Genomic DNA, 19,960 nt, shown 5'->3' with positions numbered 1-19,960 from the left:
GAAGATGATCCTCACACCCGTAGCCTACCATGGGACTAGGGCCCCCCTGGAGTTGTGCAGTGCCCAACCTGTACAACAGTATGTGGCAGCCCTGATACACAACTCTTGAAGTTGTCACCCCTCCAGTACAATTCAATAGAAATGCTAACCTCCTACCCATTCAACTCTCCTGATGATGAACAAAAGTTTTTCACCTGTCTTGGGCACAACACCTGTGTGGCAAGGTACAGCGGGAGTTCTAGCCTTCATGACCAGATTTGCTCTGTCCTCTAGGGTCGTGAAATTCCGTCGCACGGGCGAGAGTGCAAGGTCAGAGGACGACGCAGCTTCGGGAGAGCATGAGGTCCAGATTGAAGGGGTCCGCGCAGGCCTAGAGGCCGTCGAGCTAGACGATGGGGCAGCCGTGCCCAAGGAGTTTGCCAATCCCACCGACGGTGAGGGGGCCCTGCAGTTGGGGCATCAGCCTGGGCCACAGTCAGGGGCTCTGGGGTGCCAGGGGTGCCTCCCCAGATGGCACTCTTAGAAGGATCTTGTGAAGGGACAGGTAGGGAGGGCCCAGGGGTGACACTGGAAGTGTGAGCTGGACCTACATGGCTTACTTCAGCAGGAAGGTCACATCACAATCCCTGCCAGTGAGCATCATTACATAACACTTGGCTGAGGACAGCAGCAACAATGATGATGATGATGGTGGTGACGATGGTGATGGTGGTGGTGCTGGTGGTGATGATTGAAGGTGGTGATGGTGATGATGGTAAGAGTGATGGGAACAGCTGACATTGGCTGAAGATTCACCTGTGCCAGGCACTGTTCTAAGCACTTTACACATAATACTCGTTTAATTTCCACAGCATTTCCAATTGGAACTATTACGACCATCTTCCCTGTTTTGCAGAAGAGGAAACTGAAGCACAGAAAGATTAAGTATCTTGCCCAGGGTCACACAGCCAAGTAGGATTTATACCCAGGTGATGGGATCTCAGAGCCCACATCCTTATCCACAACCTTGTGCTGCCTCTGAGTAGAGCTGGTCAAACAAGAGACCTGAGGCAGTGCTGGGGGACCTGGTCTCCCCTCATCACGTGATGCTGATGGGGGAAAACATTCCATGCATTTCTGAAAGACCCCTGGTTCCCAGCATGAGAGAGGATTCATGACGTGAAGCCAGGGCCTGTTGTTGGCAGCGCTAAGGAGGCAATGACTGGGAGAGGGGAGGTAGTGAGGAAGAGCCGTGGCTTTACTGTCAGGCTGGTCTGGGCTCCACTCCCAGATCTGCAGTGTGCCAGCTGTGTGACCCTGGCAAAGTCCGTTTCCTCCTCTGTAAGTGGGGCTAAGGCTGGGCCTTCATTAACAGTTGTGACAGGGACTAAATGAGATCATGCCCGTGAAACTCTCAGTGCAGTGCCTGGCACGCGGCGAGCTCTCCATAGTGTACTATTCTATCATTATTGCTGTTACATTGCCGAGCTCCTAGGGCTCACTCGGCTTTCTGCTCAGTGTTTTTACTGGACAAAACCAGAACCCGCGGGTGTGATAAACACCAACCCATACGCACTTCAGGAGAAAATTGTGATGAGCGTTAAGAGGCCCATGTTTGAAATTCCATAAAGACGACAACACCCAGCAGGGGCTGATGAGATAGAGCCCCAGAAGCTGCCCACAGAAGCCCACAGCCTGCTCCTTTAATATTTTTTTGTGTTAACGAACTTTTTATGTTGGAATCACTTTAGATTTATAGAGAAGCTGCAAAGATACTACCTAGAGTTCCCATATACCCTTCATGCAGCTTCCCCTTATGATGATATCTTACCTAACTGCAGTAACTAAGAAATGAACGAAACCCCAGACTTTATTCAGATCTCACCAATTTTTCCAGCAATGCTGTTACAGGCTAGAATCCAGCATATCACATCACATTTAGTCTGTTAGTATTTTTCGAAACACTTAGGAGCTTAGAAATTATATCCTGATTTATTTTCTGGGTATACAAACAACACATGTCTATTTGGAAAGCATTCAGACCTAGAAATGTACAGAGGAAAGTGAGTGCTGTCCTCAAAGATGACCCTGTTAACAGTTTGTGGACACTCATTCTTCCCCTGTAACACACACACACACACACACACACACACACACACACACACACACACACAAAGAAAAAAGCCAAAGTGTCACATGATTTCTCCTTCCCTCCCTCCCAAGACAAAAATAAACCCATAATGTAAAGTTTTGTATATATTCTATGCATCGTCACATATACATATATTTATATTAGTATATATACATATACACACACATGCATACATTTCCAAGAAGAGCACCATACGAAATATTTTTGCTATCCATCTCTTGCTTTGTTTTTAAAAATTAATGAACAGTATATTGTGTGCATACTTCTACACCTGCACATTCTTGTTAACAACAGTTGGGTCAAATTTCAAAAGGTGGATATGTAAAAATTTATCATTATAATATAACCACTTATGTAACCAACCCGCCTGTTGGTGGACATTCTGGGTTTTCTAGTTCTCCCTCTTGTAAACAATGTCGCAGTGGATTTTGTAGCAAAGTTATCTTTTCACACTCGCTGGCCTGTTTTCCTAGGATACTTTCTAAAAAGCAGCATGCGCTACCTTTAAGGAGCTTGGCTGGGGACACCCCCCCCACACACCCCCACATTAGGAAAACTGCAAGAGACACTGACTCCTTCCTCCCCTCCCCCTCTCTCTTTCCCAGATACTTTCATGGTGGAAGACGCGGTGGAAGCTATTGGATTTGGAAAATTTCAATGGAAGCTGTCTGTCCTCACGGGCTTGGCTTGGGCAAGTATTTCTGGGGGGCAGTGACCTCACATTCAGTCTCTAAGAAACCCTTACCCTGCTCTGCTGGGTTTCCATGATCTACAAGGAAGGACCGAGACCTCCCCACCTAGACACCTCCCCCATAGAGCCTTTGCTTGAATTGACAAAATTTACGTTGAGTGATAGGCCCTGGTGATAATAAAGATCTATGCTTTGGGGGGAGTTGGGCATATTGGCAATTGTTCTCATGGAGTAGTTGAAGCTTCTGGCTAATGAAATGGTTCTCAGTCCTTTGGGGCTCATAACTGCTATGAGATTATAACATCGTCTGTGGAGCTCATCCTAGAAAACTATGTGCAGAAAGCAATGAGCCCTCTGCTTGAAGAGGCTCACGATCCCTTGTTAAAATGCCCTCATCAACCTATAGCAAATAACTCACCTAGGCCTTTAATACAACTGAAATTGATTTTTGTGACTGGTGCGAGACGGTGACCTAATCAAATCTTTTTCCAAACGGATCTTCCATTTTCCCACCAATTTGAAAGGCCATTTATATTATCCATCACCTTCTCAGGGCCACACGGGTCTGCTTCTGGATTCTCATTTCTGTCGCATTGTTCTGTCTATCTAGTTCCGTAAAAGATGTTTAATTTCGGGGGCTTCCTAGTATGTTTTACTATATTAAAAGGTCACCCTTGTTAAAGACACTGATAATTCTGCATGAACAATGCCTCTAAACTGAAGCAAGCTAGTCTTTCACTGAGCCAAAGAGAAAAGATCATTGTAGCGCTACCTCTATAAAAAAGATTTTCGAAATGTGATGTTTTCCCACTTCATTTGGGGAGAGCTCCTATTTTTTAAACATGGAAAAACACACACGCACAAAGAATGTTTAACGTCTAGCTGTCGGTTTCCTCTTGGGACCACACTGTTTGAACTGAAGCTTTTAGTATGTTTTGATGTGCGGTAGGGCGCTCAGCAGGCAGGGGAAGAGGGGCTTTCTCCACGCTCTTTCTGGGGTCACGAACTTGGCAAGGGCTCAGCCTCCTGGCCTCCTGACATTTGCTTCCTTCTCCGCAGATGGCCGATGCCATGGAAATGATGATCCTGAGTATCCTTGCGCCACAGCTGCACTGCGAGTGGCGTCTCCCCAGCTGGCAGGTTGCGTTGCTAACCTCGGTATGCAGCTGGCAGCTCTCTCCTGTTGGGTACAGTTCTGGTCCCCTTGGGGGGAGGCGGTCTGGGGGGTGTCCCCCTCCTGCTGCTCCCAAAGGTTCAGCAGAAAAGAAATAAGCCCCGCATGGAAACACCATGACCTCGGCTTCCTTGACTCTCCTCCCCACCTCACATATCCTGGCAGGTTGGCAGCCAGTGCTGCCACACCCAGGGGTACAACTGTCTGGGAGCCCCAGATATCCTGCTCAGCTGCTGGGATCTTGGAACCCACCTGGGCACATCACTTAAACCCTGTAAGTCTCACTCTTGCAAGAAGGAGATGCCAGTATCTCCCACGCAAGGGTGATTTGAGGACTGGAAAAAACATAAAGCCTGGCACATAGTAGATGTTCAATAAATGGGAAGGAGCTGCTGCTCCCTGGAATTAGGGCTTGAAAAAGAGTGAGGTAGAACCCTCAGTTTTTGTTGGGTGGGGTTCAGCAGCCACTTTCTAAAAGGGAGGGAGTGCCAGGCTCGATAAATGAATAATAATGATACTCACAAAAGCTAATATTTATTATTTACTGTGCAAACAGCTTTACATACATTTTATATGTGCATAATATACATTGTGTTCTTTAATCCTCACAACCCCATGAGGTAAGTAATCTTAGTAGCTGGGGAAAACGAGACACAGAGTGGTTAAATCGTTCATGAAAGGTCACACAGCCTAGCTAGTGGCAGAGTGATTGCTAACTAGGAATGCCTCCCAGAATGCTGTTTTTCCAGTACAACTGTTCTGGAATGATGTGAGTCCCTTCAGCAACCAGGCCTGGTCTGATATTAGCAATAAAGTTGTCTGGCTCAGTGGGAGGGGCTTGATAAGCTCATATACCTGCATGTTTGTGGTTTAGTCACCTGCTAAATGTGTGACTTTGAGTGAGACATTTCACTACAGTTCTGTTTCATCACCTGCAAAATGGGGCAGATAACATCTGTTTTTTGGCAGGTGAGCAACTAAATCCCTACAGTGCCCAGTACGCAGCAGGGGTTGGATGAATGATTTCTTTCTTATATTCCTCATTCTCACAGCTACCCCCTAAAGGATAGTCACAGGTCTGTGTTTTTGCAAAGCAGGGCCTTTGCGGTGTTTTGTCAACCACCATTTATTGAGCACGTATTTTGTGCCAGGCTCTGTGCTAAGGGTTCTGCAGGCATTACCTCTTGAGCCCTCTCCGCCCCATGAAAGCAGTGCTATAATTACTCCCATTTCTACAGATAAGGAAACTGAGGCTCAGAGAGGTATGATGACTTGCCCACACCCATATAGCCTATAAGAGGCAGAGGCCGAATTGAGATCCAGGACTGGCAGACTCAGAGTCCTGGCTCCCAGCCCCTGCCCTGGACTGTTTTCTTGTGGTAATAAAGTTTGGACTCTTGGGCTAGGTAAAGCTGTGAAATTCCATGACCAAGATTTCTGTGGAAATGTTAGAGCACTGCAGGAGTTGCTTTAACTGCACCGTGTACCTGAGGATAAGACAGACCTGTCCTTCCTGTCATGGAAAATACAGTGTGAGATTACCGTAATTACTGTAATAGAGAACTAGTGCTCTGTGGTGCCTAAATCTCTCCCATAGCGGAGAGAGAATGGGGAAAATTTATGTTTGGGTGGATACTTAACTCTTTCAGGATGCAAGGATATCACTTAGCACATGACTAAGGCAGCATCTTACCCCACGACAGTAATCTTCAAACACTTTTGTTCCAGCTAATCTAGAAAAGAATTGCATGAGAACTATGTCACCCACAGGACTGTCACGAGTTTTTACATTGACGTTACATTTTTTTTAAATTGTAGGTTGTTGATTATATAATTTATGATATATTAGAATATTCAAAATTTAAGTTAAATGACCATATCATGTTAAAAAATGTGTCCAATGGAATTGAAATGTTTATCTGACAGCCACAATCATCTGTTTAAAAACAACGTGACTAAGCCCTTCAGAAGAATTTGGAAATTTCGCATTGTCTTGTTTTCTTCGTGAACTGATATTTGCATTCCACTTATCCATATAATTTGATCTCAATGTAATGTTTTACTATGCTTGAAAGTATTTCATTTGTCACACTGTCCTATTTTTTGTGACACAATATATAAATTTTAAATTATTTTTAAAATTTTTTTGAGATTATAAGGCTCTAAGTATTAAAATTTTTCTCCAGCACTGAATTATCATGATACTTCTTAGTAATACACCATACATGAAAACAAGATATAATTAATTTTGATAAATAATTATTAAACGTCAGTAAATTTTTGTTGGGAATGTACCCTGAATGAGTAATATGGAGTGTTTCCCAACTGAGTCACATCTTCCTAGATGATTACTTAGTGCTAAAACGAGAGAGACTTCAGCAGCAATTCTGTTCCTATTTTTCATTTTTACTGAATGGATCTGAATATGAAGAGCTTTGTTCACATATAAAAAGTTTGAAACTGAAGGAGTTTTGTAATAACTCAAAGTAATGCCACTAGTATTTTTTCAACAACTTCCAAGTTATATGCCAAAGAGCACACAGCAATTGCTTATGAAACAGCATTTTTAGTGATTTAATTTGCTGGCCACTTGATTAGGCTTTCCTTCAATTTGGTTAAAAAAATAAAAATGAAAGAAGAATTGGAATCTGGATGACTGGCAAAAGGATTTGTAACGGTGTCACTGGTGTCCCTTTTGAGGGATCCTGGAGGTTTAATCTCAAAGCAATACAATGTGAGGTGCACTGGTGAGATGGGTAGAGAAGTTGGGGGGCGGGCAGTTAAAAAAGGGAAAGTGGGGCCAGGAACAGGTGAGATCCATAGTCTGTTTTCAGGAGAGTCTGTATGGACGTGGAAGTCCTGGAAATTCATTCCATTAAAATTAATGATGTTGGCCTCTCCCTTGGAGTGCAGCTCCTGGGACATGTCTGGAAGAATGCTGTTGGGGTCAGACCACACTGGACAGTGCCTTCACCTCTCTGGGACTCAGTTGCCTTACCTGCAAATGGGGGATAATACAATGCCCGCCTTATAGGGCTGCTGTGAGCATTAGGTAGGATGTGGGTATAAACGGTTTAGTGTGGTGTCGGCATTTGGTGAGTGCCCAGGAAAGGCGAGAGCAGTGAGGAAAGTTCTACTGAGCCTGAATTTAAGACCTGCTCTACCCTCTCCTCTCTGAGATGCTGAGCAGGTTTTTTAACCCTTCTGAGCTTCAGGCTCCCCATCCATAAAATGGGTATGACGATTCAACCCTCATCTGCTCTGTTCAATTATTAACAATGTAACAATGACTTTGCCTGGCACACAGTGAGTGCCCCCCAAATGCTCCTCTTAGGCATAGCTTACGACTCACATCCCAACCTCCTGTCTCCTGTTTTCCATACTCTCTAAACTCTACCTTGCAACCTTTGATTGTTTCTTAGCAATAGGATAAGACCTTTCTTTGGTATGGAGAGAAATTGGTAAAATGCTAGCTCTGCAGTCATTCTGCCTGATTCCAGCCCAGCTGCACTTACAGATGTGCAGCCTCACAGATGTGTGACCCCAGCCAAGTGACCTCCCCTTTCTGAGTCTCAGTTTCCTCATCTGTAAAATGGAGAGAATAGTAGCACCCACCCCACAGGATTGTTGTGAGGTTTAAAGACTAATAGGAAGCACAAAGAACAGTGTTTGCATCTTAACAGGGTCTCATTATTATTACCTAGAGTGTGACGTCACAAGTTCAATTTGTTGTTCCCTTTTTCCGTGTCGCTCCATGTCACTGTCTAACAGAAACCATCTTTCCGCCCACAGGTGGTCTTTGTCGGCATGATGTCCAGCTCCACCCTCTGGGGAAACATCTCAGACCAGTACGGCAGGAAAACAGTAAGGCGACCTCTCCTAAGCGCATGTGCCCTGGGTTAGCTTCATGATGATGGTGACAAGTAGCAAAACGTGTGCTGCTTGAGCACTTGGGAGGCCTAATTAGGAGCTATGTTGACATGCAATGAAAAGACATTGCTCCGAGGCTGCTGTGGATTCTTGAGGTCATAGGTGTGATCACACATTCCCGGGGGAGCCCAAGCAGGTGCATTTCACAGTATAGAAGATGCCTGCTGCCCCCCACCCCGCCCCATGCCCTTGGCACTCACCATTTACATAAAGCTAGGGACAGTCAAGGGTTGGTAAGGAAAGACATCAGCTTTCTTGCCCTAAAGTGGATCATCTCTCAATCCCAGCAGGATTGAGCTCTGGGGCCACCGGGACACCTCTCGTGAAGGCACTCTGAATTGTCTGCCTTCCCTACCACTCCTGGGGTTGCCACCTAAATAAACTCTTTGCACTAGAATCCTTGTCTCAGGCTCTGCTTTTGGGGAAGCCCAGCCTAAGAGATGACACGAAATGGATTTGCAAACAAGAAGGGGTTTACAGGTTTGGAATTACACTGAGCTCTTAAGGTCTTATTTGTTACTTCAAGGCTTTGATGGTCCCCTTTGTATTTTATGCTGCTCATGTTTCACTAGGCTGCTCTTGGGCTCTTTGATCCTTTCAGCTACAGCCCTCCAAACTATGAATTTGGGCCATAGGGGAGAAAATATCTCTATCCAAGCAAGCTTTCCTTGGTTATGTGCCCTGCTCAGGAAAAACTGCCACTCTGGCTGTGCACGTTCTGAACTATTGTGCCCCCTGACTGCTTTATTCTTCTCTTTATTTGCACTCTCCTTATCAGCCTGCAGTTTCTCCAGAGGCAGGGTGGTGTAGTGATTACAAACTCCGACTGTGAAGTCAGGCAGACCTGGGTTCAATCCCAACGCTGCCACTCCTGAGTGTGACCTTGGGCAAGTGAATTGACCTCTCTGAGTGTCCATTTCCTCATATGTATAAAGAAGAAATAACAGAATCTACATTGGAAGGTTCGTTGAGGTCATAGGTGTGAATCATTTTGCATGATGCCAGGCACAGGGCACATGAGAGCTGGCATTGCAATAATAACATTTCTAATTTACAAGTCTACTTCTGGAACTAGGAATGGGGGAGATACCTAAACAAACTTAGAATTCTGTTAGGATGGAAGAAGGGAGATAGGAATGCTTAGTACGTAACAGACAAGGGTCATTACAACCAGCCATAGACTGAAAATAAAACTGCGTGGCAGGCTCTATACCAAGCACGTGTGCATTTACCAACCTCCATAACAGCCATTGAAGTAGGTACTGTTTTCACTCTGATTTTACAGAAGAGGAAACTGAGGCACAGAGTGGGCAACTTGCTCAAGACCACACAGTTTGTATATCACAGAGCCAGGTCTCACTCTTTCTAAGTCTAGACTCCTGTCTTAACCATCTGCCAGCACCCCAGTAGGTGCTCAATATATAAAATATATGTTGGCTGTGAATGAATGAATGAACGAATGAATGTTTGAACAATGCTGTGCGGGAAGTAGACTCCCGCTGCAGCCCCTTCTACTGTGATGGGACAGGAAACACATAGGCCAGCAGACATGGGGGAAATGTTGATTAATAAAACTGCTGGGAAGTGGCTGTGGCAGGGCCAGAGGCGGCAAGGTTGGGAAACTAATGGCAGCTATTGTAGCCTGGAGATCCTTGGTTGGTTTTAGGGGCTGGAGAGGTTAATTGGAAAGACCTCTCCAGGCCTCCTGAAGAGACTCTAAGCTGGATTACTTTGGTCTTCAGGCAGCAACTTTCTAGACTCTGCCCCCATCCACCCTCCCACCCACTTTCTGTCTCTGGCGATTGTCAGTCGCTGCTGTAATGATTTTCTGGTTGGAAGAAAGAGCAGAGCAAGAACCATAGAGAGCAAGGAAGGGAGGGAGGGAGGGGGAAAATAAAGAGGGAGAGAGGGGGCGGGAGAGAAGGAAGGAAGGAAAGAAGGAAGGGGAAGGGAAGAAAGAAGGGAGGAAAGGGGGGAATGGAGAAGGAGGGAGGGAAGGAAGGAAGGGGAGAGGGAGGGAAGGATGGAAAGAAAAGAACGTCTTAAAATAAAATGGAGCTGTTTCTATGGTAGAGCTAAGCACCAGTTTAAGGAACTATAAACCTGTGGCTGTCTGAGACTGGACCTAACAGTAATCTTCAGGCCTATAACATAATGAAAGGAAAAAGCTCTTCTAAGATCTTAACATGGCTTCTTCCTAAACAGACTGGGCATAGGGATGGACAACTCACTCCTCTGTCTCTGGCTAAAAACATTTTTTATTTATTTGTTCTTGAAGCAAATGTGCATATGCACCAAAAAATGCAAGAACCTGTAATGAGGAATTTTACTGTGCTCCAAATTCTGTTATCTAATTGCTGAATACTGAAGCTATGAGGAGTACAGAGGGAAAGGAGTAAAAATACCTTAATTTGGGGTGTGGATCCACCACTGCATGACTAAAGCAAGTCACTGTCCCATCTCGGGCCTCGGATTCCTTTCTTATATCAGACATGGTTGGATTAGATAGTAGCTGATATTAATAACTACCATTTATTGAATTCCCAAAACTTAAGGGCAAATAGGTTTTTGTCCCTTGGGTTTATTCAGTAGGAAATGTAAGGAACATGGATTTGAGGAGTCAGAAGACTTAGTGGGACAGTGCTGTGATTGATTAGTGATGTCTGCCATGGACACACAACAGAAGGATGGTCAGGAGAGTTTTGTAAACTCCATGAGGAAAGGGCTGTGCCTGTTTTGTTCACTGAGGTGGCCCCTGTTCCTGACACCTGGCTTCTAGCAGGCACTCATTAACTATTTCTTGAGCGACTGAGCTGGATGGATGAGAATCAGATCTCCCTGTTTCCATTTTCTGTGGCTCTCTTGTCCTTTCCAGATCAGCAACTGACTTTACTGATGAATCTTCTTTGTTTACCCAAAAACTCCACGAAGGTCATTAGCTTAGGATCCTGACTTCCCTTGGAAGAGCATGTTTACCAAGGGCAGTGATTCATACAGTGTTCCCAGGAGATAGCTCTCTAGAATATAGATGTCTTTGTGTTTATGATGGGCCTCAGAAAAGAAAGCCATAAACTTGGATTTTAAAAAAGCTTTATAGATGGGTTTTCAGGAATGAATCTTGTGACTGAATCTTGTGACTTCCAAACACAATTTTGGCACCTCCCCCCACCCCACACACACATTTAGCAATGTCTGCACATGTTTTGGGCTGTCACAACTTGAGGGGAGGAGTGCTACGGGCATGTAGTGAGTAGAGGTTAGAGATTCTACTTGAAATCCCAGAGTACACAGGAGAGTCCCCACCGCAAAGAATTACCAGGTCCAAAATGTAAATGGTGCCAAGGTTGAGAAACCATGTATTAAGAAGGAATGCACAAACAGTGCCAAGTTGCTGTATTGTGAAGACTTAGTTCATCATCTTACTCCATCACCTGGGACTCCTCAACCCTCCTTTCAGTATTTACCTAAGGGGCTCATTTGGACAAATGAAATACTGACTTGGCATCATTGTGAAAAGCATGGGCTCTGAGTCCAGACTGCTTGGGTTCAAATCCCAACTCCTCCACTCACAGGCTGTGTGACCTTGAACAAGTTACTCAACCTCTCTGTGCCTCAATTTCCTCATCTGTCAATGGGATAATGGTCATTGCTCCCATTGGGCTGTTATGAGAAGTAAATGGGTCCTTGCACAGAAAGCTCGTGGCCCAGAGGAAGCATTTCATCAATGTCCATTGTCATTCCTACCATTTGCCAAGCTCATAGTGCCAACACTGGCAATGCCAGTGTTAAAATGCAGTTATATCTGGCTCCAGACTCCACATCCTTCCCCCTGACCTTGGCTGCTCGGGGACGTAACTGAATTATCCCCCAGAATTCAATTGATAAGTAGAACATCCATCATCCCAAATGGATGAAGCCTTGAGGGGCTGCCTCCAGCTCTCCTGACCAGCTGACTAAATGCCAATCATTGTAAAGCTGGCGTGACCGGAAACAGAGGAGAGAAAGCACCCCCAGACTGCAGAGCCCTCTCATCCCCTGCATGGAATTCTGGCCCAACCTCGGGGAAGATGGATCAGACTCTAATTATAACCCTTCCCCAGAACTCCTCCAGGAACAGCGGGTGAGTGGGGCAGCTGGCGAGCTTTAGTAAGTGCCGAAAATCTCCTCTTAGCTCCTTGATCTGCCTTGGTCCAGCTGGGAAGTTTCTGTGAGGGTGTCCGCTGCGTGACTTTGCAGGGGAATCACATATGGGGTTGGGACTCAGTAGGCCGCTTCGATTCCTACAGAAGTTTCTTCATCCTGGCAGCCACGGAAAGGAAGGGCAACTGTGGATGTCTGGCCTTGAAGGGATGGAGATAAACGCGTCCAGGTCCACATCCTAGTGACTCCTGTCGAGCGAGATAACCTTGGGCAAGTGGCTGGTTTCCCCATCTACAAAGTAGGGTTGACAGCAGTAGAAGCTCATAGGGCTGTTGGAAGGATTTAATAAGAAATGTATATAATGCACTTAGCATAGTATTTATTGATGCATGGTTAGCCCGCAATCAATGGTAACTGTAATTGGTTGGGACACAAAGAAAAACAATTTTGGAATACGATCAAGTCACTACCGGTATCTAGTTCAATGGCTATAGGTCCATGTTACCTCAAAGGAGGGAAAGGAGGTGACTGGCAGACAATAGGCTGTTCATTTCAGTATTTTGAAGATCCCCAGGTCTCCTTGCCTTGTAACTGTTTTCCTGGCACTTGAGCATCATGGGAGGACATCAGGGGGTTTAAGAGTCAGACAGCCCTGTAGTTGACTGAGCAATGCCCACGATGACGATAGTGGCATTCTCCTCTTGGGGGTGGCAGGCCTGGCACCCAAGTGGTAGCAAGGCTTTCAGTTTCTTGGTGCAGGAGCTGGAAGCCTTTCCAGGCTACAGGTTGCAAACTGATGAGCCATGGGCCAAATATGGTCCACAGATGTGTTTTCTTTATCCAGTGCTTTATAGGATTTTTGAACAAATTGGCTCCATTTCAAAAATGACATATTTTGCATAAAAATAAAAAGAGTTGGGTGGGGGGTTATTGTTATTTTAATTGGGCTATCGAGTTGCCTGGGATCCACATTCTGTGATGGTAATTTTTGGCCAGAGCTGTAGAGGCTGACAGAACAGCAAGTTCTCTTCCATTCACCCAGGCCCACCTGCCCTTGCTGCATTACACTTGCATGGTGCATGTGTGTTCTCTGCCAGAGGTAACAGGGACCCATCAGAGGCCCTGGAGGAGGGGCGTGGCTCAATCACGGTACAGCATTTGGGACTGGAAATCCTGGCTCCAGTTTTGACTGCTCATCCTGAGCAAATCACTCAACGACTTCAACCCTCACTGTGCTCATTTGTGAAGAGGAAATGAAAATAACCTCTTCCCAAAGGTTGCTGTGAGGGTCCAGTGTAATGATATAATAGTAAAAATGCAAATGAAAGTTCCATGAAGTCAGAGACGGACTGTCCTATTCCCTGCTGGAGCCTGGGACAAAGCCCAGTGCCTAGCAAACAGTAGGCATTCAATCCGCGCATAGTGAACGGATGAATGAATAATAAATAGTACCTTGACTGTCAGGCACCCAATACATGCAGGGGCTCAATACATGCATAGCGGACTAATGAGTGAATGCATGAATGATGCATATCAGTACTTCTAGTGCTGGGCACACAGCAGATGTTCAATACACGTATACTGAATAAATAATATACATTGGTACTCTAGTGTTTGGCATACAGCATGCACTCAATACGTGCTTATTGTTGAATGAATCGTTGAATGAGCAAATTAACGAATGTGTAATGTCTGTGCATCTATTTCTAGAGCCTGGCATATAGGGGATGCTAAATAAATAAATATGGAATGAAGGAAGGAAAGAAGGGCGGAGGGGGGCGGAGGAAAGGAGGGGCTACCCATCTACCCTTCCTTTTCTTTTCCTGCCCTTCCCTTCCCTTCATTTCCTTTCCCTTCCCTTCCCTTCCCTTCTCTTCCCTTCCCTTCCCTTTCTTTCCCTTCTCTTTTCTTTTCTCTGGTGGTAATGGTGTCCTGTTTCTGATTCAAGACTCCTTGGGTTCCAAGAAAGAAAATCTTTATTGAGTTAGCTTAAGCCAAAAGAAAGGAATTAATTGTATCTGTGGCAGGTACCAATTTCATAGTCATGGGTTTAAGGGTACAGAAATGTTGCTTTATTATTATTGCAGTAGATCCAGGGCTTCCTACTTTAATAATTCCTGCCCTACCTGTTCTCTTATGTACACAGTATCTTTCTTTGCATAAACTGTTTTGGATAAGGAAATGAAATTTTCTTTTGAAAAGAAACTATGGAGAGTCTTAAAAAGGATAACAATTGCTCTAAGGAAATAGCTGCAAAGATAAATACAGTGAAAATAAAACGATGTTATTAAGTTCTTGCTGGTTATGGTAGCCCCACTGCCCTCTTTGTTAAAAGGAGAAATTAGTGGGTGTTTACAAAAGTGTTTAAGACAGGCTTACACCACATGGATACTTTCTTTTGGACATGATCAGAAGAATGAAGACTGAAATGAAAAAGAAATCACTTTCTTGCAAGGTGATTCAAAGTCATTTAAAACATTCTCTCTACCACCTAAAATCATTTCCCCCAAAGACTCAAAATCATCTGGTAGACCTCCACATTGCCTCTCTAGTCCTTTTAATTCAATTTAAGATTTTAAAGCTAAAATCATGTGCTTCACACTTTTCCCCTAAAGTGTCCCCAGTGGGGCCAAAGAATGAGCCCAACCGGGGAACTGGGAGGAGAGCTTCAGAGAGAAACCTGCCCAGACTTCATGCCCACCTGAAATTTGCATTTTACTCCATAATATGTTTGGTGTTGGTTGTGATATAAAAACTAGCATTTAAATTATGTTTACCCTCAATTTTTTCTCAGTCTCTAAGCATAATGAACACTCCAGGAATATACACTTTTTTTTCTTGCTGCCTGATGTTAATAATGTTTCTTAATCATCCACAAATAATGTCAAAGTTAAAATGAAATAGCCACTCACATCCTTGAAAAAAGAAGTCCGTTATAATGCCCTAACTACGTATGACCTGAGGGAGAACTTTTTTAAAGGAGGTAATTAATAAAATAAAATTATTTCCAATATGCAAATGTTCATGTACAATTCTGCCTAGATAATAAGAGGAAGGGGTTGATATTTGCCCCTGATTATAAATAAGCTTGTATTTAACTGAATCGTGTTGATATTTTTTTTCTTTGTGTTTGATATTTGGAAATAAGATTCTGATCAGTCTATTCCTAGATGCACATCGAAGCCCTGAGTGCAGACAGACACCGAAGTGTTTCCTCAGTGACTCAAACACCACACACAGTGTTGCCATTGACAACACGGTTTTCTGAAATGATGAACAATTATGTAAACTTCCAGAGAAAACAAAATACAATCACAATCTTCCTTTGATTTACCTGGGAGTTGCCTTCCCGAAAAATAAGTGTGGTATATTCAAACTATGCCCCACCCCACACCCCCCAAAAAAATCCTGTTTACATGTAAAATAGAGTGAAGGTCTAGGTGCAGATACCAACAGAGTTTTCAGCTGCGTGACAGTGGGGTGAGAAGTTCGATTCGAGATGATGCAGGACACAGCACAAGGGTTTATTGGGTCTCATGCACAGTGGGACTTCTGATATCTCTGAGCCCTGGCTATTCAATGGCAATCATTGGGACAACCAAGAATGCCCTACAGTTTTGCCCCTAGGGGTTGGCATCACCCATATAGAGGAACCCCTGGCATCCCCTTGGCTGTCTGGGTTCCTTCGACATGACCCGATTGGTGACTTTCAATGTAAGCAGGGGCCATGGGACCCGAGGTGCTAAGAAGCCCTGTGACCTGGTGTCTCCCTTCTCTGCAGGGGCTGAAGATCAGCGTTCTCTGGACTCTGTACTATGGCATCCTTAGTGCTTTCGCACCCGTGTACAGCTGGATCCTAGTGCTCCGGGGCCTGGTGGGCTTCGGGATCGGAGGGGTCCCCCAGTCGTAAGTAAATACCCAGCTCTGGCCTTCCAGCCAGACAGCCAATAGAGTCAACTCTGTTTGTGGCCTTCAGGAGATACGAAGATGGCATACGGGGCTTTTGGTATCAGGAGCTCTAATGCAACCAGAGAATAGCGTCGTTATAAGTATTGCAATGGTTAACAACAACAAAAGCAACACAATAGCTGGAAGGTCATGAATGCGAAATAAGAATGAACATAATAGATGTAGCGTGGATCGGACATTTCTCTTTGCCACGTCACAGCAGGCGCAGGAAATTTGAGTTAACTGCAACCTCTATTTTGCAATTGAAGAAACTGAGACTCAGTGGGTACAATCATATGCTCAAGTTACACCGTGTGTAGGTGGAATTAAGAACCTGAGTTTATCTGCCTACAACATCTGTGCTCACAACCATCATGCATGCTGCCTTCACCCCCTCCTAACAGAAGCATGAGGCGTGGAATGGGGCTGACAGTTTGAGTTGGGTGTTATTGTGTTGTTGCCGTTGTTAAGGTACTGAGACTAGTCAGAGTGGTAGAAAGAAGTCACTCTCTCCTGGGATATTACGAATCCTAAAGCAGAGATTGACAGATGATGGCATGTGGGCTGAATGCAATGTGCTCATTGGTTCCCTAAATAAAGTTTTATTGGAACACAGCCACACTCATTCATTCACATAGCATCTATGCCCATTTTCATGCTACAGCAACAAAGTAGTCTCAGCAGAAACTCTGTGGCCTGAAATACAGAGGGTGCCAAAAAAATGTATACACATTTTAAGAAAGGAAAACTGTATTGAAATTGTAATACCAATATATACCAATAACAAAAGATGAATACAAGTCACGTTTGACTTCTGCAATTACAAGAGGTGCTCAAAGTGGTTCCCATCAGCGTCTAGACACTTCTGATTATGGCAAACTACTGCTTGAGCAATGTTGACCAAAGTATCCACTTGTATACATTTTTTTGACACCCTGGGTATTTACTATCTCGCCCTTTATACTAGAAAAGTATGTTGACCCCACCCTAAAGGATGATGAGAGCCAATATTTAGTGTTTACTAACAGGAAGGTGCTATTCTAAACAATTTATCCAGATTATCTCATTTAATCCCCCCCGCCCAAATGTCCCTATCCAGTAAATTCTATCATTAATCTCATTTCACATATAAAGAAACTGAGGCACAGAGAGGTGAGTAACTTGCCCCAGGAGACACAGCAAAAGGCAGAGCCGGAATCTGAACCTGGGCTCTCCAATTCCGGAGCCTGGGTTCTAACCATTGAGTTTTACTGCCTTGCTATTAAGAATGTAAAGGATTTTTATTTTAATTAAAAAAAGAATATAAAGGATTTGGAAAGACTCAGAAAGGGGGTTGGGGACCATGTAGGCTATTTCATAAGAAGGAAAATGCAAGCAAAGAGGAAGCTATAGCTAAAGTTCCAGTTCGGTTAGCTTGTCGGCCTGAGACATGTGAGAACTGAGAGCCGAGGTTGGGTAGGTAGACCAAGAGGAGCTGGTTAAAGCCTCAAACGCCACGTCAGAGTTGCAGGAGGAGGAAATACAAATTCCCCCAATGGCGTCACTGGCAGTGATGGCAACGAAGGCAACGCCTACCTCAACCTTTTGATTTCCAGAACCATGTATTCTTCTGCACAGCTCCCCATAATGGTCATTGGTGAAAGGGTGTATTGTGTCCTGGAAATAGTACCCTGTCCTCACAGGTTACCATCTCCAAGCGGATGCCTCTGGGGCACCTTCCCAGGCTGTTCCATCACTCTCAAGCCAGCAGCTTTGGGGTGGGAAAGTATGTGACCCGACCGGTGGACTTCATGGTCATGTACCTGCTGCTGTATCTTCTTCATTACACGCCGGCTCCCTTAGTCCAGTGCACTGTTAGGCGGGATCCCGTGTCAATGGATCAAATACTTTCCATTGGATAGCGGTGCTGGCTGAGCCCCTACGGGCAGGAAAGGAAAGGCAGTACCCAGAATATGTGCCAGTTCTGGTCTAGATGAATCACTGCTCCTTCTGAAATGGAAGGAGTCCAATGTAAATAACTTGCCCCCAAGTGCCATCGGATAGTTCTGTCCATGTTCATCTCTGTTGCTGGCAGATTGGCTCTTTGATGGCGGTAACAGCAAGATTGGCGTTGGTGGGTGAGGAGCTGGGCGGTGCACCACTGCAGCCCCTCCCTCTGAGGGTTAACAGTTTAGTGTTTGACTTCTTGAGTCTGCTGAGTGTCATGATTGGGGACAGGTGATCTAAAAGGGTGATGCTAATGCTGAGGTAGTGTGGTTAGACCACTGGATCGAAAACCCTAAAACCAGATGACCCAGGTTCAAATCCTGACTCTGACACATCATAGCTGTGTGACCTTAGGCAAGTAACTAAACCTTTCTACACCTCAGTTTCTTCATCTTTATAATATACCTCCATCATTAAGTCACATACAAGATGGTATATAATATACCATCTTGATAATATACCTCCATCATTAAGTCACATACAATGTTAAATAACAATACATGTAAAGCGCCCAGGATAGTGTCCAGCAGAACACTCAATAAATGTTAGCATGAATCTGGTCTGCCGAAGGCTTTGATAAGAAGCTCAAATGTCAGTGTGGTGGACAGTGAATTTAGTGTGTAATTATAGACAGAACACATGGGGAGGGGAGGAGATGTGACCACATGGATTTAACACAGGATCAAATCCCCAGACTCTTTCTGCCACTTAGAGGCTGGAGGGACAGTGAGTAGCTCTCAGTTCTCCTCCGTCCTTCCCTCCCTTCTCCACTATCGATCCCTGCAGGTCTCTGCAGACTAGGCATTTGATAAATCCTCCTGGATCTAGGATGAGCTTAAGAACAACTGGAGCTTGAAACAGAGGCCATTAAGCCATGCCCATAAATCTGGGCCTGCAGGGCTTGTGGCCCATGTGCTCTATTTCTGGTCCAACTCCAGGAATTCCTGCAGACACAGCCACTGCCCCATTCATGAGCCATTCATTGACCAGGGGACAATTGTCCCCTGGCGGCTGGAAGGAATGCACTCACCGAAGTACACATTAAATTTCCTTTCCCAGGGATGCTTAGGTCGTAGACAGCAGAACCAGCCTCCAGACACCCCCTGGCTTTTCTGCCCGTAGGAGGGAAGGAACAGGCACTAAGTATTCCAACTGTCCACAGTGATTCTTACTCAAGATGGTACAATGAGAAGCACTATTTTCTGTTTCTTTTTCCTCCACATTTTCTGGAAATGACATAAAAGGTATAAGAAATGGAATAGCTCTTTTAACAGTGCTGGAAAGCAAGCAAAGGGTGCCATCAGCAGGCCAGAAATTTTGAGGAACCTCTGGAAGATTGTAAGCAATGGAATTGCAATGACAGAGTAGCTAGAAGAGAGAAAGACCACCTCCTAAGGGGAGAGATTCTGGGGGAAAGAGGACAGGACCCCAGGGGAATAAAATACAGGACGCAGAGTGGTTGGGAGTGCCTTTACGCCTTACCCTTATGTTGTAAGGGTCCCCCAGCTTGCCTACCTGTTCCTTACCCCACACAACAGGTGTCATGCCTCCCCATTTAGCAGTTCATTTACCGAACGCTACTGTATCCTTTCTGTTTGTTTATTGAGCTATTACAACTCTGCAGGCACCAGATCACGTGCTTATACCCATGACCATTGTAAAACTCACAAAACCTTAAGACAGATATTATTGTCTCCTTTTCACAGGTAAGAAGACCGGGGCTTTAACACGCCCAAGGTCACACAGCTAGTAAAAGGCAGAGCTGAGATGGCAATGTCACTTGACCCTCCAAATGTATTCTCTTACCTACTCTATTCTATAGCTTTTTGTCCAGGAGGAGAGCAAATGAAAACCACAAACAAAATTACAGATGAAATATTCAGCCACCCAGAAGAGCCACTGGCTTCCCAGCACTTTCACTCCATCTATTTACATAAAAATAATCGTTTTAGTTATGCAA

General features: G+C 44.8%; 1 protein-coding gene across 2 annotated transcripts in view; it reads left to right on the top strand.

The window, feature by feature from the left end:
• Window positions 1-19,960, top strand: part of SVOP (SV2 related protein) — a 61,271-nt gene that overhangs the window by 13,208 nt on the left and 28,103 nt on the right. The window contains exons 2-6 of one of the 2 annotated variants that reach the window (XM_019757466.3): window positions 274-434; window positions 2,737-2,822; window positions 3,882-3,980; window positions 7,789-7,860; window positions 15,848-15,972. In XM_019757466.3, the coding sequence (XP_019613025.3) occupies window positions 274-434; window positions 2,737-2,822; window positions 3,882-3,980; window positions 7,789-7,860; window positions 15,848-15,972 (543 nt within the window). Of the gene's footprint in view, window positions 1-273; window positions 435-2,736; window positions 2,823-3,881; window positions 4,010-7,788; window positions 7,861-15,847; window positions 15,973-19,960 lie in introns of those variants that run through there. The other variant, XM_019757465.3, reaches the window with a different exon arrangement.

The sequence above is a fragment of the Rhinolophus sinicus genome, chromosome 9, assembly GCF_057876585.1.
Source record: "Rhinolophus sinicus isolate RSI-liver-muscle chromosome 9, RSI-T2T, whole genome shotgun sequence".
Taxonomy (NCBI): Eukaryota; Metazoa; Chordata; class Mammalia; order Chiroptera; family Rhinolophidae; genus Rhinolophus; species Rhinolophus sinicus.
This window is presented reverse-complemented; position numbering and strand designations above follow the sequence as displayed.